Below are 16,069 nucleotides of genomic sequence, written 5' to 3'. Positions count from 1 at the left end.
ATTTTAAAACTTTTACAAATAAAAAATTTCTCCACTTCAAAAAGTTTTTTGGCAATTTTATCAAATTAGAGCATATTTCATAGTTCTTAGTGGTTTGTTAGGATCACCGACATGGCAAAAGTATAATAACATCTTCTTTACGCTCTAAAAACTTCATTTTCCCATAAATTTTCAAATTAACCTTAAAATTTTGACAAATTGATCCAGATTTATGTCTTTCAACTAAACAACTTAGAAATAGAATGAATGAAGTCATTAAGAAATGAAAATTGAAGGTGCGAAGATGTGTGGGAAAGCGACAAAGAGTTCTTGTCAATAAACGCAAATTTATAGTTCGCTTTTGTCAATTTTATATAGTTTTTTTTTATTTTTATTGGCTTAAAGATTTTTCTTTTATTCCAACAATCATTTGTTTTATATATTATAGAATTTTTCTTTTGATGGGAGTATCGAGACCATAAAAAAATAGTAAGAACACCATAAAAAAGATAAATTATTTTATTATATTCTGCTCTGATTTAAAATGTCTCACTTTTAAAGACAAGTTTTTTTAGTGATATGATGGGAATTACGATATACATAGTAAATGCCATAGAATCTTATGGTCGGCATGTAAAGACATAAGACATAAAATATCCATCAAACCTTAATAATAGCTTTTCCAGTATTGGCACCATTAAACAAATCAATAAATGTTATTGGCATATTTTCAAAGCCTTCTGTAACAGTTTCATGATATTTCATCTTGCCTTCTTGAAGCCATTTAAATTCCCTTCAATACCTTCTTTCCATCTATTCGACCAGCGAACATGAACATTAAATCCTTCCATTTTCAAATTTCGACGATGGAATGTCTTAAATGCTGGAATCATAACATCTTCATCATTGTATGTTGATATTGCTCCACAAATTGAGATTCTTCCAAATAATCTCATTTGCTCATTGATCATGTGTCCTAAAGTTCCACCAACGTTATCAAAAAAGCAGTCAATTCCATCTGGAGCAGCTTGTCTTAATAATTCTTCAACATTTGGTGCTTTGTAATTGATGGCTTTATCAAATCCAAGATGATCTTCAAGCCATTTACACTTTTCATCAGATCCAGCAAATCCAATTACTTTACATCCTTTAATTTTTGCAATCTGACCGACAATTGATCCGACAGCACCTCCAGCTCCAGTAACAACAACAACTTCTCCTTCCTTTGGATCACATATTTCCAAAAATCCAAATCTTGCTGTATTTCCAGGCATTCCTAAAACACTAAGTCCAAATGAATATGGTAAGGTACCGAAATCAGGGAGGACATAAAGTTCATGATCAGTATATTGACTTGGATTGATTATGGTGTGTGTTGCCCATCCACATTGAGCAAAAATTTTATCTCCAATCGAAAATTTTGGATGTTTAGTCTCGATGACACTAAGAAGAGATTAAAGATTCATGAATTAAGCTACATGAAGAGTTATTGAACTTACTTAGCAATTTGACCACCGATCATCAATGCTGGAGGCTTTAGACGGAGCATATAAGCTCTCATGTAAGGATCAACAGACAAATATTCAGCTTTAGCGAGGATCTCGCCATCCTTCAAGTCTGGCAGGGTTTCTTCAACGAGTTCAAAGTTGGCAGCAGTTGGTAAGCCTTTAAACTCTTTTACGTACATAAATTTACGAGCTTTAATCGCGTTTCGAAGCATTTTTAAATAAGAAGTCTAGATAATGCTTTATCTATGAAGTAAATAAACAGACTAATATAGCCACTGATAATTTTGGAGAATTAAAGCTTAATATAAGTATAGAATAAGCTAAACTTTATTTTCAATCTATTATCTGTATCACTAATACTATATTTTTATAACAACACTATGATTGATATAGTAGAATCCATACTTACATCAATATAATAAGAATTGCTATATCCGACGATGGTTCTGTCAAATATTTATTTACATTTGACTGTAAACAATCTCAAGTGACTAAAAATAAACTGATAAAAATATGAAAATATTCTCCGGCTGAGAGAGTTCGTTAAAAATTTGAGGAAAAGTATAGCACCCGAGCAATACAAGACTCTCCATTTGGAAACTGAAAGACTATTTGAGCGACATACCTGACTGAGTCTTTATGGAGTAGTATAGTGTCGGAGCCTTTTTCATCTGCATTGCTAGACAACCGAGGTGCTTATCAATTCCATGCAGATTCATTTGCCTTCGTTGTGTCGTTCGGGAGTGTTGTGGGTTGTGGCTTTTAAGTGATGTAGAATGAAATGACTTTTATCTAATCAAGAATTACTATTGTTTTAAATCATTTCAACTTGACCACAATATTAATTCCCATGACTTTATGAATTGTTGGTATTTTATGAGCCGGGTCCTTGTAATCACTTGTGTGAACTCTAGTCGAAGATTAAAAATCCAGTCGCCGGCGAGCTTCTATTTTAATTATCTGCATAAATTTTAATTTAGCAACATGTCAGAGTAACGCCGGTCTGGTGCCGGATTTTTGGATCGATTAACCAATTTGTGCTCTTCAAGATCTCCAAGCCCTAGGAAACACTTCTATGAACTTCTGTAAAGATGAAATTCAAAGACTAAATTAGGATAATTGTACACTGCTAAGTTCATTTTGGCATCACAATTTCGAAAATAGATCAATATTTTATTGTGTTAATAATTTCATTTTAAAAATAAATCTTCAAAAATGTTAACTTTATATTAAACCAATTTAAGACAATAACAATGAAAGAACTAGAAGTCGACAATTTTACGATCGACGTCAAACTGACTATCACTAGAATCCTGTCCTATATTGGCTTTTAAAATTTACTTCTATGACTAATCTGATTCCAAAAAAAAATGATTAATATATTCATATGACTCAATATGACTTTATATAATTCCAATACCCATTAGTTTGATCATAATTCATATAAATTTAATGTTAAGCAAGTAAAAAATTACTTTATCAAAAATTTGGCTGCATTAGTACGTAAAAAAGCTTTTTAAATGGAATATGAGTAATGACCAACTAGGTCTTAAAAAACAATTTCCATCCAAAATATCAGCGTTGGATTCTATCACATGCATCATTAATTTTTATGTCCCAAAGTCCTTTGATGACGCAGAAGATTCCCCTTCAATATAAATGCTCGTGAACAAACTTTACAAACGTTTTCGCCTGTTTTTGGTGGTTCACTTGCTGCTGCTTTGCGATTTGAATAGACTTTGCAAAATGACTGATGCCATGCTAAACGACTAGGATATATGAATCTCTTCTTACATACGCAGATGTAACTCTTCTTCTTTTCGATTTTCTTCTCGACAATCCTTTGGACTTCATGAGTTTCTTGCTTATGCTTTTTCAGTTCTATTAGAAGCTCGAAGGTTTGATTACATACTGAACATGAGTACGGCTAGAATAGGAACAAGTTAGATGGATTAGGACAATATTTTAGGCAAGCTGTGCCTATATTTTATTTTCACTCACCTTATAAGGTTCTTTATGTATATTCCTAACATGATCCTTCAAGTGTGCGACTTGCTTGAACGTTTGGGGACAGACGTTACAAATATATCCTCTAACGGCATTATGTACTGTCTGTATGTGCATCCTCAAAGTGCCAGTTGACACAAATAGTTTAAAACATTCTGTGCATTCAACTTTCCCATCTGGATTATTGTGCTTCTGTTGATAATGTGTGATTAAATCTCCTTTGTGTGTGGCTATATATGAGCATTTTTGGCAAGTTAAATCCTCAACTTGTGAATCATTTTCCCTTATTTCCGTATACCAATGATTTGTTTTAGATGCACGAACCATTTTAAGGCACTCACTTTCAAAGCTTGGATGAAGGTCACGAATGTGTCTAATCCATTCACCAATTGTGGTAAATATTGTACCGCATCCATAATTGCACTTTTTCATTGATCCATGCTTTCGATTTCTATGTGAATCTAGTGATTTTTTTAGTTCAAAATGAACTCCGCAAAAGCATCGATATCTAACATTGCTGATAGGTTTTTGTAACTTAGTAGATTTGGCTGTTGATGACTTTTCATTAACTTTCTTTGATTCTCTCGGATTCTCATCTTCTTCAGTAGGTGGCTCTTCCATTTCTTCTACTTCAATTTTTGGCTGTTGTTTTATTGGATTTGGCATTTTTCGTTCTGTTTTTTTGATTGGAACAGATTCAGTCCTTGCTATTTTCAACATGCTCTTTGCCTTCACAGAATTTGTATTATCTATAACTTGACCTGGTCCAACATAATTATTCTTAGTGACAGATTGTTCATTATGAAAATTCTTCTTGTGACTCATTAATTTAAATCGTGAAGTTGTTGAGAAGTTACATTTGTCGCATTGCCAATCTCCTGACGTATTATCAATGTGAGATTGAACATGCTTTATAAGTCCTTGCTTCTTGGCGAATGTTGTGTGGCAGAAATCACAAATGAGTTGTTTTGGTTCCTCAATTTTGGCAGTGAATGGTTTCGGTAATTTAATGCCTCTAACTTTAAAGTCATTATCAGACGAATGATCTGAATCGACATCATCTTCTTCCGATTCCTCTGATTCAGTATAACTATCACTAATACCTCGCATTTTATCGATTTCATCAAAAAAGTCATTTTCGTCTAGATTATTATTATCTTCCTCACTTGCAATTGCTTCTAAATCCTCGTCAATATCATTCTGGCTTTGATTGTGCTGTTTCAGAAGACTGTATAATTTAAGCTGTTTCTCAATCAGGTCCTTTTTGAACACCGAAAATCTCAACAATTCAGAATGACAGAACTCACAGACATGATTTGACAAAAGGTCATCGGTTTGAAGCTGAAATGATTGAAAGTGTGAAAATGTATTATGATTCCGATTTGTTTAATACATTGCGAATTTACACCATAATGATTGATTGCTTTTTATTTTTTATCGCGGAAATTAATAAGTTGCATGCACACTTTGGGTTACTTAATTTGATGCGAATATTGCTATTTGAATTGGTTTGAACCATTTTTAATGAGTTTTTATACTTAATTAACGTTAGTAACTAGATAATCACATTAAATCAAGTTACAGAAAAATTAAATTGAATTTTATCCTCAAGATCAAAAGTTTACTTGAATTCAAATTTTAAAAAACCGTTAACAATTTAAATTTTGAAAAACCGGTAATTTTTAAAATTTGCAAAATCCATTGACTTTCGAAAAATGATCATCCGTGATCACACAAACCGTGTACCAGTAATTCTTTATTCAAACATCTTTGTTCCTTGAAGATAATTTGCATAAACATTCACGTCATTGAATAAAATACATTTTTTGTTCGTTGACATGCAGATATCTAGCATCACTGATAGCAATTCAAGGCAATCAATGCTGATCCGATAATTTGGTTATATTTTTTGCATGATATACACCCACTTATTAATACCGTCAATCCCTAATTAATGTTAATTAATTTTATTAATACTCACTTCTAGTCGTGTAAATGCAAAGAATTGTATTGAAAAGAAATCTGTGATTGGGCTCACGCTTTCCTATTGGGGAAATTTTAATAATCAAAATATATTTCACAATAAAAAAATTAATTAATTAAATTACATCTTCCATAAATGATTCTAAACAGCACCGACACCTGTTAATAAATGTTTTCAGTGATACGTCTTTCATTTTGGCACAAAAAGAACTGAATTCCAGCACTAATTATTATTAAATTAATCATAAAAGACTGTTTTCTTATCGTATGAACTTAAAGTTATTTTTACTGGGCCTAGCAACTTTTGTCAATAACTTGTTGATAATCTGTATGAGAGTTTATTTTCCAGAAATACGTTAGAGAATGTTGGATCTTGATTCTGTTCATATTTGAATGAATTCTCAAAAGTGGACTTGGAATCAATTTTGAAAACCTTACAAATGTTTAACTTGGAAGAATTTGTATGGTTTTGAGACACTTGGATAATTTGTAAAAAATTTGGGCTTTTGTAAGGTTTTGAATTATCCAGTCATTTTTCCAAAAACCTTACAAATTATAAACCACTGTTATAGGGTTTTAAAATTTGAATAATTCCTACCCGTTATTTTAGCTTCTTTTTACTGTCCCTAAATTTTATTTCCAAGTCATTGTTTAAGAGCTTCACAAGATAATACCACAATACTTAATGCTATTGATCGGGCAAAAAAGAAGACCAAAAAATTATCCATTGAAATCATCGATTTAACAATTAGTGAAGTACATGACGATCGACACGGACAATAATGCATGCAAATAAATCTTAGGTAGACAAAATAATTTTTTTTATTTCTAATATTTTTATTTGAAACTTTTCTGAGAAAAAGGTTACATGCTTGTTTTTCATTATTATTATTATTATTTTTCATTTTTTAGTGAGTTTGACATAAAATGTTTGTATCATATCTGCTTTATTTTTATTCCTCATCATGATTTTCTGTTACTAGATGAAAATTTTTTTATTGATGCTTTAAAGTGCATTTTTTTTAGAAAAAAAAGAGTAAAATAATAAAAGTTTGCGGTAAAAATGTCAGAGAATAACGTTTGAAAAACTTTCTGGAACAAGCGAGTTCCTCAATCATTGGAAAAGGATAATAAATTTATATTGTTATAAAAAAAATTTCAAAGACTGACAATTCATTGCTGTTCTTGCCTATATATATAAATATATAAACTCCTTAATTTTTTGTGTTATTATCTAGATTAGATACAAAAAAAAGTTATTCCTTATGTTCTTGAGAAGATTCTTCACCGTTAAGAGTCAATTTTAAAAAGAACAAGAAACAACTTGCTTAAAACTTTTTTTTTTCGAAAATATAAAAGAAAAATTTCTACAATGCGATATAGCAGAAGAGAAATTATACGGAGGTGTCTATTTTAATTATAATCAATCGCCATTCAGTTAAATTTTTCTTTCTTCTTTTTTGCTGCTGCCGCTTATGTTGTTGTTTAAAAATTAAATTCAAGATTTTGACTCGGATTAAATTGAAAGTTTCCATTATCAACTTGTGGCTGAATTCCGCCATCGTCATCAGCAACATCATCACTAAAGTACTGTTCAATAATATCATATGCGAGTTTGTAAATTTCAACATTTTCGTGATTTTGTAAATCTTCGATCTTTGTTAAGCCATCGCATTCTTCTATTAATGTTGCTATTTGCTCTGCATGGGGACCTGCCATTTTCAGCATGTTATTGATTCCGTCCAAAACGACCTGAATAAAAAAAATAAATAAAATATTATCATTAATTTCAATTAATTAAATAAATTGTTGAAGATGTCGTCACACGTTATCGACAGATGTGCATTGTCATGAATAAGCATGTGAATAAATTTAAATTGAATTATATTACTGCCAAATTAAATTTTGAAAATTTAACGGCTAGTAAATATTTGAAAGATCTACTTACATTAATAACTTGAGTATCATGACATCTTAATAGTTCACAGAAAGGTGGAATCGCGCCTGCCTTTATCAATTCAGCAACTTGCTCTTTATTTCCACTAATTGTCAAATTACTAATGGCCCATGCAGCCTCTTTTTGTGTCTGAAATTCTCCTTTTGACAAATTTTCAATAATCTTAGGCAATAAGCCAGCATCGATAACAGCTTGAACTTGCGATTGGACGCCTGCAGTGATATTTGATAAGAACCATACAGCTTCTTTACGAATCTTTTCCTTTTGATGGCTTAATAGTGCTGGGAAATGTGAAAGTGCATTATAATTGAGCACTACTTGTGTTTGCTCGTCCGATCCAGTTACGATATTTCCAACAGCACGTAATGCAGCTGTTTGTACCTTGACTTCAACATGTGACAATAGAGGAATCAAATGTGGAACAACACCACTATCAATAACCAATTGAATTTGTTCGTTGCCACCGTCTGTCAAATAACTTAATGCCCAAACGGTATCGACGAGAATATTTGTGTCATTGTTGTGAATGAGGTGACAAAGTGCTGGAAGAATCTGATTTATCGTTTGAATTGGAGGTGGTGGATCTTTGTTTCTACACAAATTTACGATAACCCATGTGACATTACGAAGGAAAGAGATTGGAATATCGGGCTTCACAAATGAGAGTAATGGCTGAACAACACCCAATTTAATGACATAATCACGAAGTTGAGGGCCATCACCAATGATATTTCCAAGCGCCCATACTGCTTGTTCACAAACATTAGCTGCTGGTGACATCAATAACTTTATAAATAACGGAACGGCTCCAGCATTAACAACCTTAAATAATAAAGAATAGAATTAGTAATTTTGTCTAGACATATCCAGTTTAGTCTGACTTACTAGATTAGTTTGCTGTGATGTTCCAGATGCAATATTCGTGAGCGCCCAAGCAGCTTCAAATTGAAGCATCTGATTTTCGTCGCGTTTCAAGCAATGCACAAGAATTGGCAAGATACCACTTTTTATTAATTCATCAATAGGTGGATTGCGGTCGGATGAGAGAAGTCGGCGAGCTGTTTGGACTGCTTGTAATTGATCTTCTGGATCACCGTCATTGCCTGCAGACATTACCTGATGATGAGAATGAATAAGACGAATAAAAAATGGGGAATAATAAGAAGTTTAATCATCATATATATAGATGTATGTGACTCAGTTCATAAATGTGTGAGAAATTTTTTCAATTCATCCATTTATTGACATTATAGTTCATTCTTCTTAAACTTACCAATTTCTTTAAATTTGGGACTGATAATAAGTCATCGTCGGATGTCTCTGATTGATATATATTTCTGCGCTTTTGAAGTGTGTCCTCTCTTTTGTTTTTACGTAGTTCAATTGATACTTCAGTTCTCCTTCTTCGCATCTCCTATTCATGAGAAATTACATTTAATTTATTAAAGCGGCTCTTACTTTACCGAATTATAGCTATATTAATCACTTACATCCTGATCTTTTCCTTTATTTTTAAATAAATTAGTTCGATGATTCTCCATTTTTTATTCCTAATTTTTTAGCGAAAAAAATAGATTTCCTTGATGCTAATGCTCTTTACAAAATTCTTGAATGCCCGTTTGATGTTAAATAATCCAATTTCTTAATTAATTCTAATTATTTATCACTCAAAAAGAGTTTTTCTTAATTTTTTCAAAAACTTTTGTAAATGTGTGAATTTTCTTCGCGTGAAATTTCTAAACTCCCTTGCAAATTTGAATATTTTTTGACCGTTAAATAAATTGATTTTTTAACTACTTGTTTTATGTTCACTGGTATGTTCCAATCTGTTCTTTATGATGATTATTAGTTGAATTGATATAGCTAGGAGTTAATTATACTTTCTTTAATTTCAATAACTTTGCAACATTCTTTTGTTTGAGAACTTATCTTCGATCCCCGAATTTTTAAATTTTTTTTGACCGTTAATTTTAAAGTTTCTTCAATAAAAACAGAATTAAGTTTAATCACTTCTACCTAATAGTTTCTAATAGGAATCTTATCTTCTTATAAGAATCGCATGTTGACGTGTGCTTTTGTCATCTTTCTTCTAATAATTTTAAAGAAGCTTCTTGGAGATTTAAAAGCTTTCAGAGCTTTTTTCCCTGAAAGCTCTGTTCAATATGAAACATTTCCACAACATAATAAAAAGCTTTTGATTTTATGATGATGATTTTATAACAATCAAATTCAAAATGACAATAAATTTATTAATGATCTTTATAATTTTTTATATCCAGCCAATTTTTATATTATAAGGACCTTTTGTGAAATAATTTATGGGCTCTCTTTCGTTATTTCTTTCCAGTCCACATGTAATGTATGTTTATGATTTATGTTTTTTGAGATTTTTTTGGTATGCACTTTATGCAATCTATGCAACATTGAGTATTTTTCTGTTTGTCATTTTATTTTTTCATAGAGTCGGATAGTCAATTTGTTTACTAGTGTAGGCATCGGCAGTCAATTGAGATATTTTTGGACACCCATCCGTAAATTCTGTTGATTTCGGCTGGCAAATGTTCACTTCCATCTGTGACTTTTGGAATCAAATAGCGAACCTAAAATTGAATTGTAAATGCTCTATAGATAATTAACATTCAGGATGAACGATTGAGTGGGTAGGTCTAGTGAATCATCGTTCGTCTAAGGATGCAGGCCTGTGTTTTTCTGTATGGTGGTCTGCACTTTTTACTTTAATATTTGTGTCGCAATCATTCTTTTTAAAAGGATTTATTTTCCATAAACAAACAATGAGGTTAACTTCATCTTTTGTCAAGAAATCCTCAATTCTTGTCGCCAACGATGCGACAATGTGACGCCTTATCGACTACATTGTGTGCTACTCACCTCATAATAGAACTCTCTACATCTTGCACCAAAATTGCAATATCTCCGTTTATTGATTTGATTTTTATCGCAAACTTTAGTCTTATATTTTTTTGGATATGCATTGGGACCTAAATGCACATACTCTATATTATATGGACATCCACACGGATCTGATACACTTCGATCTCTTTTCTCAATAAATTGAGGTGATATTGGTTCCAATGTGTTAAATTGCATATCATCAATGATTTTAAATATTTCATTGCCATTGAAATCCTGATCGTAATTGTTATCAGTCTCGATTGAAGGATCATAGAATGGATAGTTGACAATTCCTTCAGTCATTATTGCTATTGCGATGGTTGTGATCTAATAAACACATAAAAAATTGCACTTATATCCAGAACAGAATCACGAAAGGAGATTTTTAGTTACTCACCAATAGCTTAAACATCTTAACAACGACTGATAATTATCGGACCTCCTTCACTCTATTTTATACACTTCCATTTCATTGTTAATTATTTTCTAAGAATCATTCTTTCTTTTGACATCATCACATCCTCATAATAATAAGAGTCCATGACAAAAATTATTATTATCCTATTCAATAGATCAGCTGCTGATACATCTTTTATGAATGAATATGATATCAAATTTCTTGTCATCCTTTTTGAGTTACACTTATGTGAAGGTGTACATTGTTCAATAAGTAAAAATATCGATTCTTGCCATTGTTTCAACATTGTTGATAAAAAGTCCGAAAAAACTGAACTTGTTACTTACTCTACATTGTTCAGTGAATGATGGTCAACGCGTTATTAAAAAAAGAGTCGATGGAAAATTCTTTTTATTTATCGAGGAAAAAAGAAAGAAAATTCTAAAAGCATTTTTAAGGATTCCATTTCAAATCACTCACATGTCAGGCTTTTTTTGCGCAAGAATTTTCATGGATGTAGTGGGAAGGTATCAGTCAGTTATAGTTTTGAATTTGATAGTGAATGAAGTTTTAATTTTGTTTATTAAAGTGGATAGAACAATTGTTTAAAATTTGGTAATTTTAAGAATCTAAAATATTCAAAGTCTAGATGAATGTGGAATTTTAGGGATGAACTTACATATCGATAGTAACTCTTGCCTAGTTAGTGTTGCAATAGTTCAAAGGAATCCGTATATGCGAGTAAAAAAGAGTTAAATATTTTAGTAATTTCAAGAAAATTCCTACAAATTTACAAAAATAATTTAAATATTTCGTCAATTAATTATCGGAATTTCAAGCATTGGATTGAAAAAGAAGCAATGTGAAAGTAATCACTTTGATTAAACTCAAATTCCATATCCCGAACAGCACTTTGTGTTCACTGGGTCACTATTGCGTTACCTAGTTCACGTTAAGATTTATAGTTGCCCAGACATCACTGTGACGTCTACTTTTGGTCCATTTTTAGACTTTCTTAGTTCAATTTGAATACTGCGTGCTGATCGGGATTGTCAGGCTTAATCAGTATGTCGCAGCACGACACCTCGCATCTTAGATCGATTTGAACAGAATTCTAGCTTAGTCATCTCTTTCTTGCTTGTGTAATCTGGTGTAATCATCATAAATATCGGTCAACTTGTCCACTGGTTCTAAAAAACAATCCCTAAGTTCCCACATTATCAACAAAAATATCGAAAAATTTTAGAAATAAGGAAAAAATTATCAATAAGCATAAAATCGAAGCCATAAAGTTAACACATATTTATTTTTTTTCCATTCTATACTTTCAATGCATGCATGAACAGTTGTCACATTCTTTTACTTTTTTCCGTTTTACTTACCAAACTGTTACCAACTTTTATTTATCATACATAGAAGAAATGAAAAGGAAACAAAGGAGGTATAGGTGAGTAGAACAAAACTTTTAGGTATTTGCAGAACAAAAAAATTTCTAAGCATTGTTTGTCCAACAGAACCACATTTAATAATTATCAGTTACAAGAACTTGAGAGAGCTTTTATGCAGACACATTATCCTGATTGCTTTTTCCGGGTATGTAGATATCAATTTAGGTTTTGATCCAACAGAAACGATTCTGTTAACCGAGTGACATGATACGTTTAGTCACATTTATGTATCTTGAGCGGCACAATGGGACGTCCCATGATGCGTAGGAGTCAACTTCGCGTTTTGACCTAACGCTACCCTAGCGAACTCGTTGTGCTGTTCGGGTACTTGTTATTAGTCACGACACCATCAAGACACTGTCGCGTCTTTGTAATCACATAGTTTTGTAGGATCAGAGCTCAAAATCTACTCGAATCCTTTTAAATCAGATTAAAGATTCTTAATAAATAATTTTATATTTCAGGAAGAACTAGCGCTAAGGATTGATTTGACAGAAGGTATTGATATTCATTCCTTTCAAAAGTAGCATACTCATATCCTAACAGAACTTATTTCATTTTTAGCAAGAGTTCAAGTATGGTTTCAAAATAGACGTAAGCTGATTACCTTTATGCCTTCATTCACAATACCTAAGTTTTTGAACAATTTTAGGAGCAAAATGGCGAAAAAATGAAAGAATTGATGACACTGGTGGAGCAGGATATGAGCAGCAACATGAAGATATGCCTTCGTCCACAAAATCTCTTCTCCAAGAATCCGAACAGCCACAATCTGTACCTCAACAGCAATTCCAAATCGACCATGAATCATCAAAGCTTCTCAGTCATTCAACATCTGATGATCGATTATCTCCAAATTTATTCCTTAATTTAAATTTTGAAACATCAAATGCTTTAGACACAAATGTTAATGCTTTGAAATTTGAATGGAGTAATTTTCCAAATTTAATGAATTCGTCCGTAACAACGGTGCCTTCAAATCTATCAATATCACCAGTATCACACAGTAACCATAATAACATAATGCATAGCAATAAAAGTTCCTTTGTTTCATCGCCAACGTATGAATTCTTGAATGTCGACCAATTTAACATCGATAACTTTAAGAATGAATGCATCTTAAATTTGGATCATAATTTACTTAATTCTGTTACCGACACTACAGCATTAATTTCTAGTCCAATGCCACCATCAAATCGTAGTATGGATTTACATGGATTCTCGTTAAGTGATACGCTAAGTGAGACTAAGGAACTGCTTGATCTTGAAAAGCCTATCAATATTAACATAAGTGATAAATATTAAAGCAATATACAGCAGATTAATTCAATAGATTAATAAACTTTCGAATGTGTAGGCAATGTTTTATCTTTTATTTGAATAGATGTGTTTATCGTATTTTAATTGCGTATATTACGACCGTACATAATATTTATTTTATTTCGTTGTTATTTATTGTATTTCAATGGAATAGACAGAAGATGAATAAAATTCAAAGCATACTTAAAGGATTTATAAATTGATAATTGATCTGATGCTCTTTCCTGATTTCAACATGTCAAAACCTTCATTGATGTCATCTAGCTTTATGCTGTGTGTTATGAATTTGTCAATGTTGAACTTATTATTCATGAAATCTTCGACCAACTGTGGAATTGCATCTTTACTCTTATATGACCCGAATAAGCATCCTTTTAATACTTTTCCAAGCAGGAAGCTAGCTGGTGAGATACTTAGCATTGCCGTAGTATCAGCAACTCCAACAAGTACACAAACACCAGTTCCTAATGCGCAACTTTCAAAGGCTTGTGTCATTGTCGCTACTTGTCCGACACATTCAATAGTATAGTCAATTGCACCGCCATACTTGTCCATTAAGTATTTCTCAACCGGTTCAGTTATTTCTTTGGGATTTACGAAATCAGTTGCCCCCAACTCTTCAGCAAGTTTGAATTTTTCTGGGTTAATGTCAACGCCAATAATAGTCTTAGCACCAGCGTTTTTACTGCCCATAATTGCTGCGAGACCTTTATGTTTTATGTTTTATGCATTAGACACGATCAATAGTTTAAAAGTTATTAAATCACCACAAACCTAATGTTCCAAGACCCCAAACAGCAACTGTACTGCCTTCGGTAACTCCAGCTGTATTGACTGCTGATCCATAGCCTAAATGACCTCAATATTTAAGTTCAATTCTATTTTTGGAAACAAATTGTATATATTACCAGTGGATATGCCGCAACTCAGCAAGCATACTTTCTCCATTGGTGCTTCTGGATTTATTTTAGCCAAATTAATTTCAGGAACAACAGAATACTCAGCAAATGTTGAACATCCAACAAATGTATACAACGTTTCACCACGACAACTAACTCGAGAAGTTCCATCCGGCATTACACCTCTTATTTGTGCTCCCATAAATTCCAAGCAGGCATTGGAATTTCCTTTTTCGCATACGCGGCATTTATTGCACTGTGATTACATGAATTAGGTAAATATTTGCTAATATGATAAGGAATAATGTTATATACTTGTGGTAGGAAAAGGGTGATGACGTGATCGCCAGGTGAAAAACTTTCGACGCCATCTCCAACTGATTCAACAATCCCAGAAGCTTCATGTCCAACAATGACTGGAAATTGAACGCCTATAAATTTACCTGAACATGCTGAAACATCGCTGTGGCACTAAATTGTAAATATTTACATCTGTTAATTTTAGGTAATTAAAAATGAAGCTTCAGACATACAATTCCAGTGTGTATGATTTTGACTCGAACTTCTCCTGCCTTTGGTGGATCAACCTGAATTTCCTCAATTTTAAATGGTTCTTGTGGCTTCCATGCAACTGCAGCACGACATGTAATAACTTTTCCTTCACTCATTTTCCGATCTTTACTCAACTGATGCTCACACGAGACTGACGATCGATCATTAAGAATATTTATTTCTTACTCATATTTCTTAAAAAGTTCAAGCGACTGCACACAATCATAAATTTTTCATGTGGTTCATTCAGCATTTTTTGTTTTGTTTATAGTTGCTGATAGTATCGACTCTTTTGTGTGTTTAACGCCCAATAGAGTTGCTAATAGATAATTGAGTGTGTTAGAGAAGATGTGCAAAAAATAAAGTATTTACTTCGATGCGTAATATAATATTAACGACATTATTACAATTATCATGTTATGCCGGCTTTTTATAGACATGTGATTAAATTTTGGAACAATTCATAATAATCATTGAGGATGTTTGGTTGTATTTTAATTATAGATTATTTTTTAATCAAATTTAATAATTAACAGTCGAAATTTTTATGGAGTGGCGCTTTTAGGAAATAAATACAGATCGTGAGAATTGAATCAATCGTTCGTTATTGATATAGAATAAATATAAGTATAGGCTGATGATGACGTACATATGGGCGTGGATAGAATTGCATTATGAACTCTGCATAATAATAAGGCAGCTTAAGTGGACCACCTGAGAAAAGGCATTGATCATAATTGATCAGTACGGCCAGCGAAGTAAGTCAATGTAAGTGATCAAAGTTGACAACCTACTGACAGCAAGTAAGGTAAATCCCACCAAATACTGACTTTGTACGGCAATTACCGGTGACGGGTGTTACCTTTCATCAACAGTCGGTAGTGGCACATGGAAACTACCATCGCAATCAATTGTCACATTGTCAGATTCAAAGATTAACGTTAGGAACCGATCCCTTCAAATATGAACAGTAGAATTCAGTTATCAACGGCTTTCAACGACTGTCAACGGATTTCATGTCGGATTTCATGTCAACGACAAGAGACGAAGTTGTGACGTAAAATGAGATTTGCCGCATCGTGACGCTCGGGACATGTAGTCTTCGT

At 32.4% G+C, this 16,069-nt stretch overlaps 5 protein-coding genes and 1 pseudogene across 5 annotated transcripts; 1 reads left to right on the top strand and 5 right to left on the bottom strand.

Annotated features, from left to right (window-relative positions):
• Positions 1–480: 480 nt before the first annotated feature.
• LOC139095103 (prostaglandin reductase 1-like) lies at positions 481–2,002 on the bottom strand (annotated as a pseudogene).
• Positions 2,003–2,597: 595 nt separating this feature from the next.
• LOC139095092 (zinc finger protein 25-like) lies at positions 2,598–5,767 on the bottom strand. Its single transcript, XM_070646344.1, has 4 exons — positions 5,603–5,767; positions 5,476–5,538; positions 3,489–4,835; positions 2,598–3,414 (listed from the first exon to the last, which is right to left on the bottom strand). Exons 1-4 carry the CDS (start codon positions 5,669–5,671, stop codon positions 3,091–3,093), a joined length of 1,803 nt encoding a protein of 600 aa, XP_070502445.1. The 5' UTR covers positions 5,672–5,767; the 3' UTR covers positions 2,598–3,090.
• Positions 5,768–6,276: 509 nt separating this feature from the next.
• On the bottom strand, positions 6,277–9,184 carry Kap-alpha3 (karyopherin alpha3). The gene is made up of 5 exons (XM_070646346.1): positions 8,925–9,184; positions 8,708–8,848; positions 8,320–8,550; positions 7,426–8,256; positions 6,277–7,229 (listed from the first exon to the last, which is right to left on the bottom strand). The coding sequence occupies exons 1-5, from the start codon at positions 8,973–8,975 to the stop codon at positions 6,963–6,965; spliced, it is 1,521 nt and encodes a 506-aa protein (XP_070502447.1). The 5' UTR covers positions 8,976–9,184; the 3' UTR covers positions 6,277–6,962.
• Positions 9,185–9,716: 532 nt separating this feature from the next.
• LOC139095108 (prothoracicotropic hormone-like) lies at positions 9,717–11,306 on the bottom strand. The gene is made up of 3 exons (XM_070646360.1): positions 10,745–11,306; positions 10,324–10,674; positions 9,717–10,034 (listed from the first exon to the last, which is right to left on the bottom strand). The coding sequence occupies exons 1-3, from the start codon at positions 10,757–10,759 to the stop codon at positions 9,918–9,920; spliced, it is 483 nt and encodes a 160-aa protein (XP_070502461.1). The 5' UTR covers positions 10,760–11,306; the 3' UTR covers positions 9,717–9,917.
• An 859-nt stretch (positions 11,307–12,165) lies between these two features.
• Positions 12,166–13,667, top strand: Pph13 (PvuII-PstI homology 13). Its single transcript, XM_070646358.1, has 5 exons — positions 12,166–12,191; positions 12,259–12,337; positions 12,657–12,690; positions 12,757–12,786; positions 12,845–13,667. Exons 1-5 carry the CDS (start codon positions 12,166–12,168, stop codon positions 13,495–13,497), a joined length of 822 nt encoding a protein of 273 aa, XP_070502459.1. The 3' UTR covers positions 13,498–13,667.
• Positions 13,543–15,133, bottom strand: LOC139095100 (alcohol dehydrogenase class-3-like). The gene is made up of 5 exons (XM_070646353.1): positions 14,945–15,133; positions 14,727–14,882; positions 14,421–14,667; positions 14,287–14,361; positions 13,543–14,219 (listed from the first exon to the last, which is right to left on the bottom strand). The coding sequence occupies exons 1-5, from the start codon at positions 15,077–15,079 to the stop codon at positions 13,705–13,707; spliced, it is 1,128 nt and encodes a 375-aa protein (XP_070502454.1). The 5' UTR covers positions 15,080–15,133; the 3' UTR covers positions 13,543–13,704.
• Between the last annotated feature and the right edge of the window lie 936 nt (positions 15,134–16,069).

The sequence above is a fragment of the Chironomus tepperi genome, unplaced genomic scaffold (genome assembly GCF_022539635.2).
Source record: "Chironomus tepperi strain 1889 unplaced genomic scaffold, CSIRO-AGI_Ctep_v1 contig_359, whole genome shotgun sequence".
NCBI lineage: Eukaryota > Metazoa > Arthropoda > Insecta > Diptera > Chironomidae > Chironomus > Chironomus tepperi.
Note: the sequence above shows the minus strand (reverse complement) of the source record. Positions and strands in the feature narration are given on the sequence as shown.

Coding starts and splice junctions, on each gene's coding strand:
- LOC139095108 (XM_070646360.1), bottom strand. Junction 10,035..10,323: donor GTAGAGAGTTCTATTATGAG/GTGAGTAGCACA, acceptor ATTCAATTTTAG/GTTCGCTATTTGATTCCAAA.
- LOC139095100 (XM_070646353.1), bottom strand. CDS start 15,079: ATGAGTGAAGGAAAAGTTATTACATGTCGTGCTGCAGTTGCATGGAAG. Junction 14,883..14,944: donor AAATCATACACACTGGAATT/GTATGTCTGAAG, acceptor TTTACAATTTAG/TGCCACAGCGATGTTTCAGC. Junction 14,362..14,420: donor GAGTTGCGGCATATCCACTG/GTAATATATACA, acceptor GAGGTCATTTAG/GCTATGGATCAGCAGTCAAT.
- LOC139095092 (XM_070646344.1), bottom strand. CDS start 5,671: ATGAAAGACGTATCACTGAAAACATTTATTAACAGGTGTCGGTGCTGT. Junction 5,539..5,602: donor TAGAATCATTTATGGAAGAT/GTAATTTAATTA, acceptor TTTCCCCAATAG/GAAAGCGTGAGCCCAATCAC. Junction 3,415..3,488: donor TACATAAAGAACCTTATAAG/GTGAGTGAAAAT, acceptor TTCCTATTCTAG/CCGTACTCATGTTCAGTATG.
- Kap-alpha3 (XM_070646346.1), bottom strand. CDS start 8,975: ATGGAGAATCATCGAACTAATTTATTTAAAAATAAAGGAAAAGATCAG. Junction 8,257..8,319: donor CATCACAGCAAACTAATCTA/GTAAGTCAGACT, acceptor TTATTATTTAAG/GTTGTTAATGCTGGAGCCGT. Junction 7,230..7,425: donor ATGATACTCAAGTTATTAAT/GTAAGTAGATCT, acceptor TTTTTTATTCAG/GTCGTTTTGGACGGAATCAA.
- Pph13 (XM_070646358.1), top strand. CDS start 12,166: ATGAAAAGGAAACAAAGGAGGTATAG. Junction 12,338..12,656: donor ATCCTGATTGCTTTTTCCGG/GTATGTAGATAT, acceptor TTTATATTTCAG/GAAGAACTAGCGCTAAGGAT. Junction 12,691..12,756: donor AAGGATTGATTTGACAGAAG/GTATTGATATTC, acceptor TTTCATTTTTAG/CAAGAGTTCAAGTATGGTTT.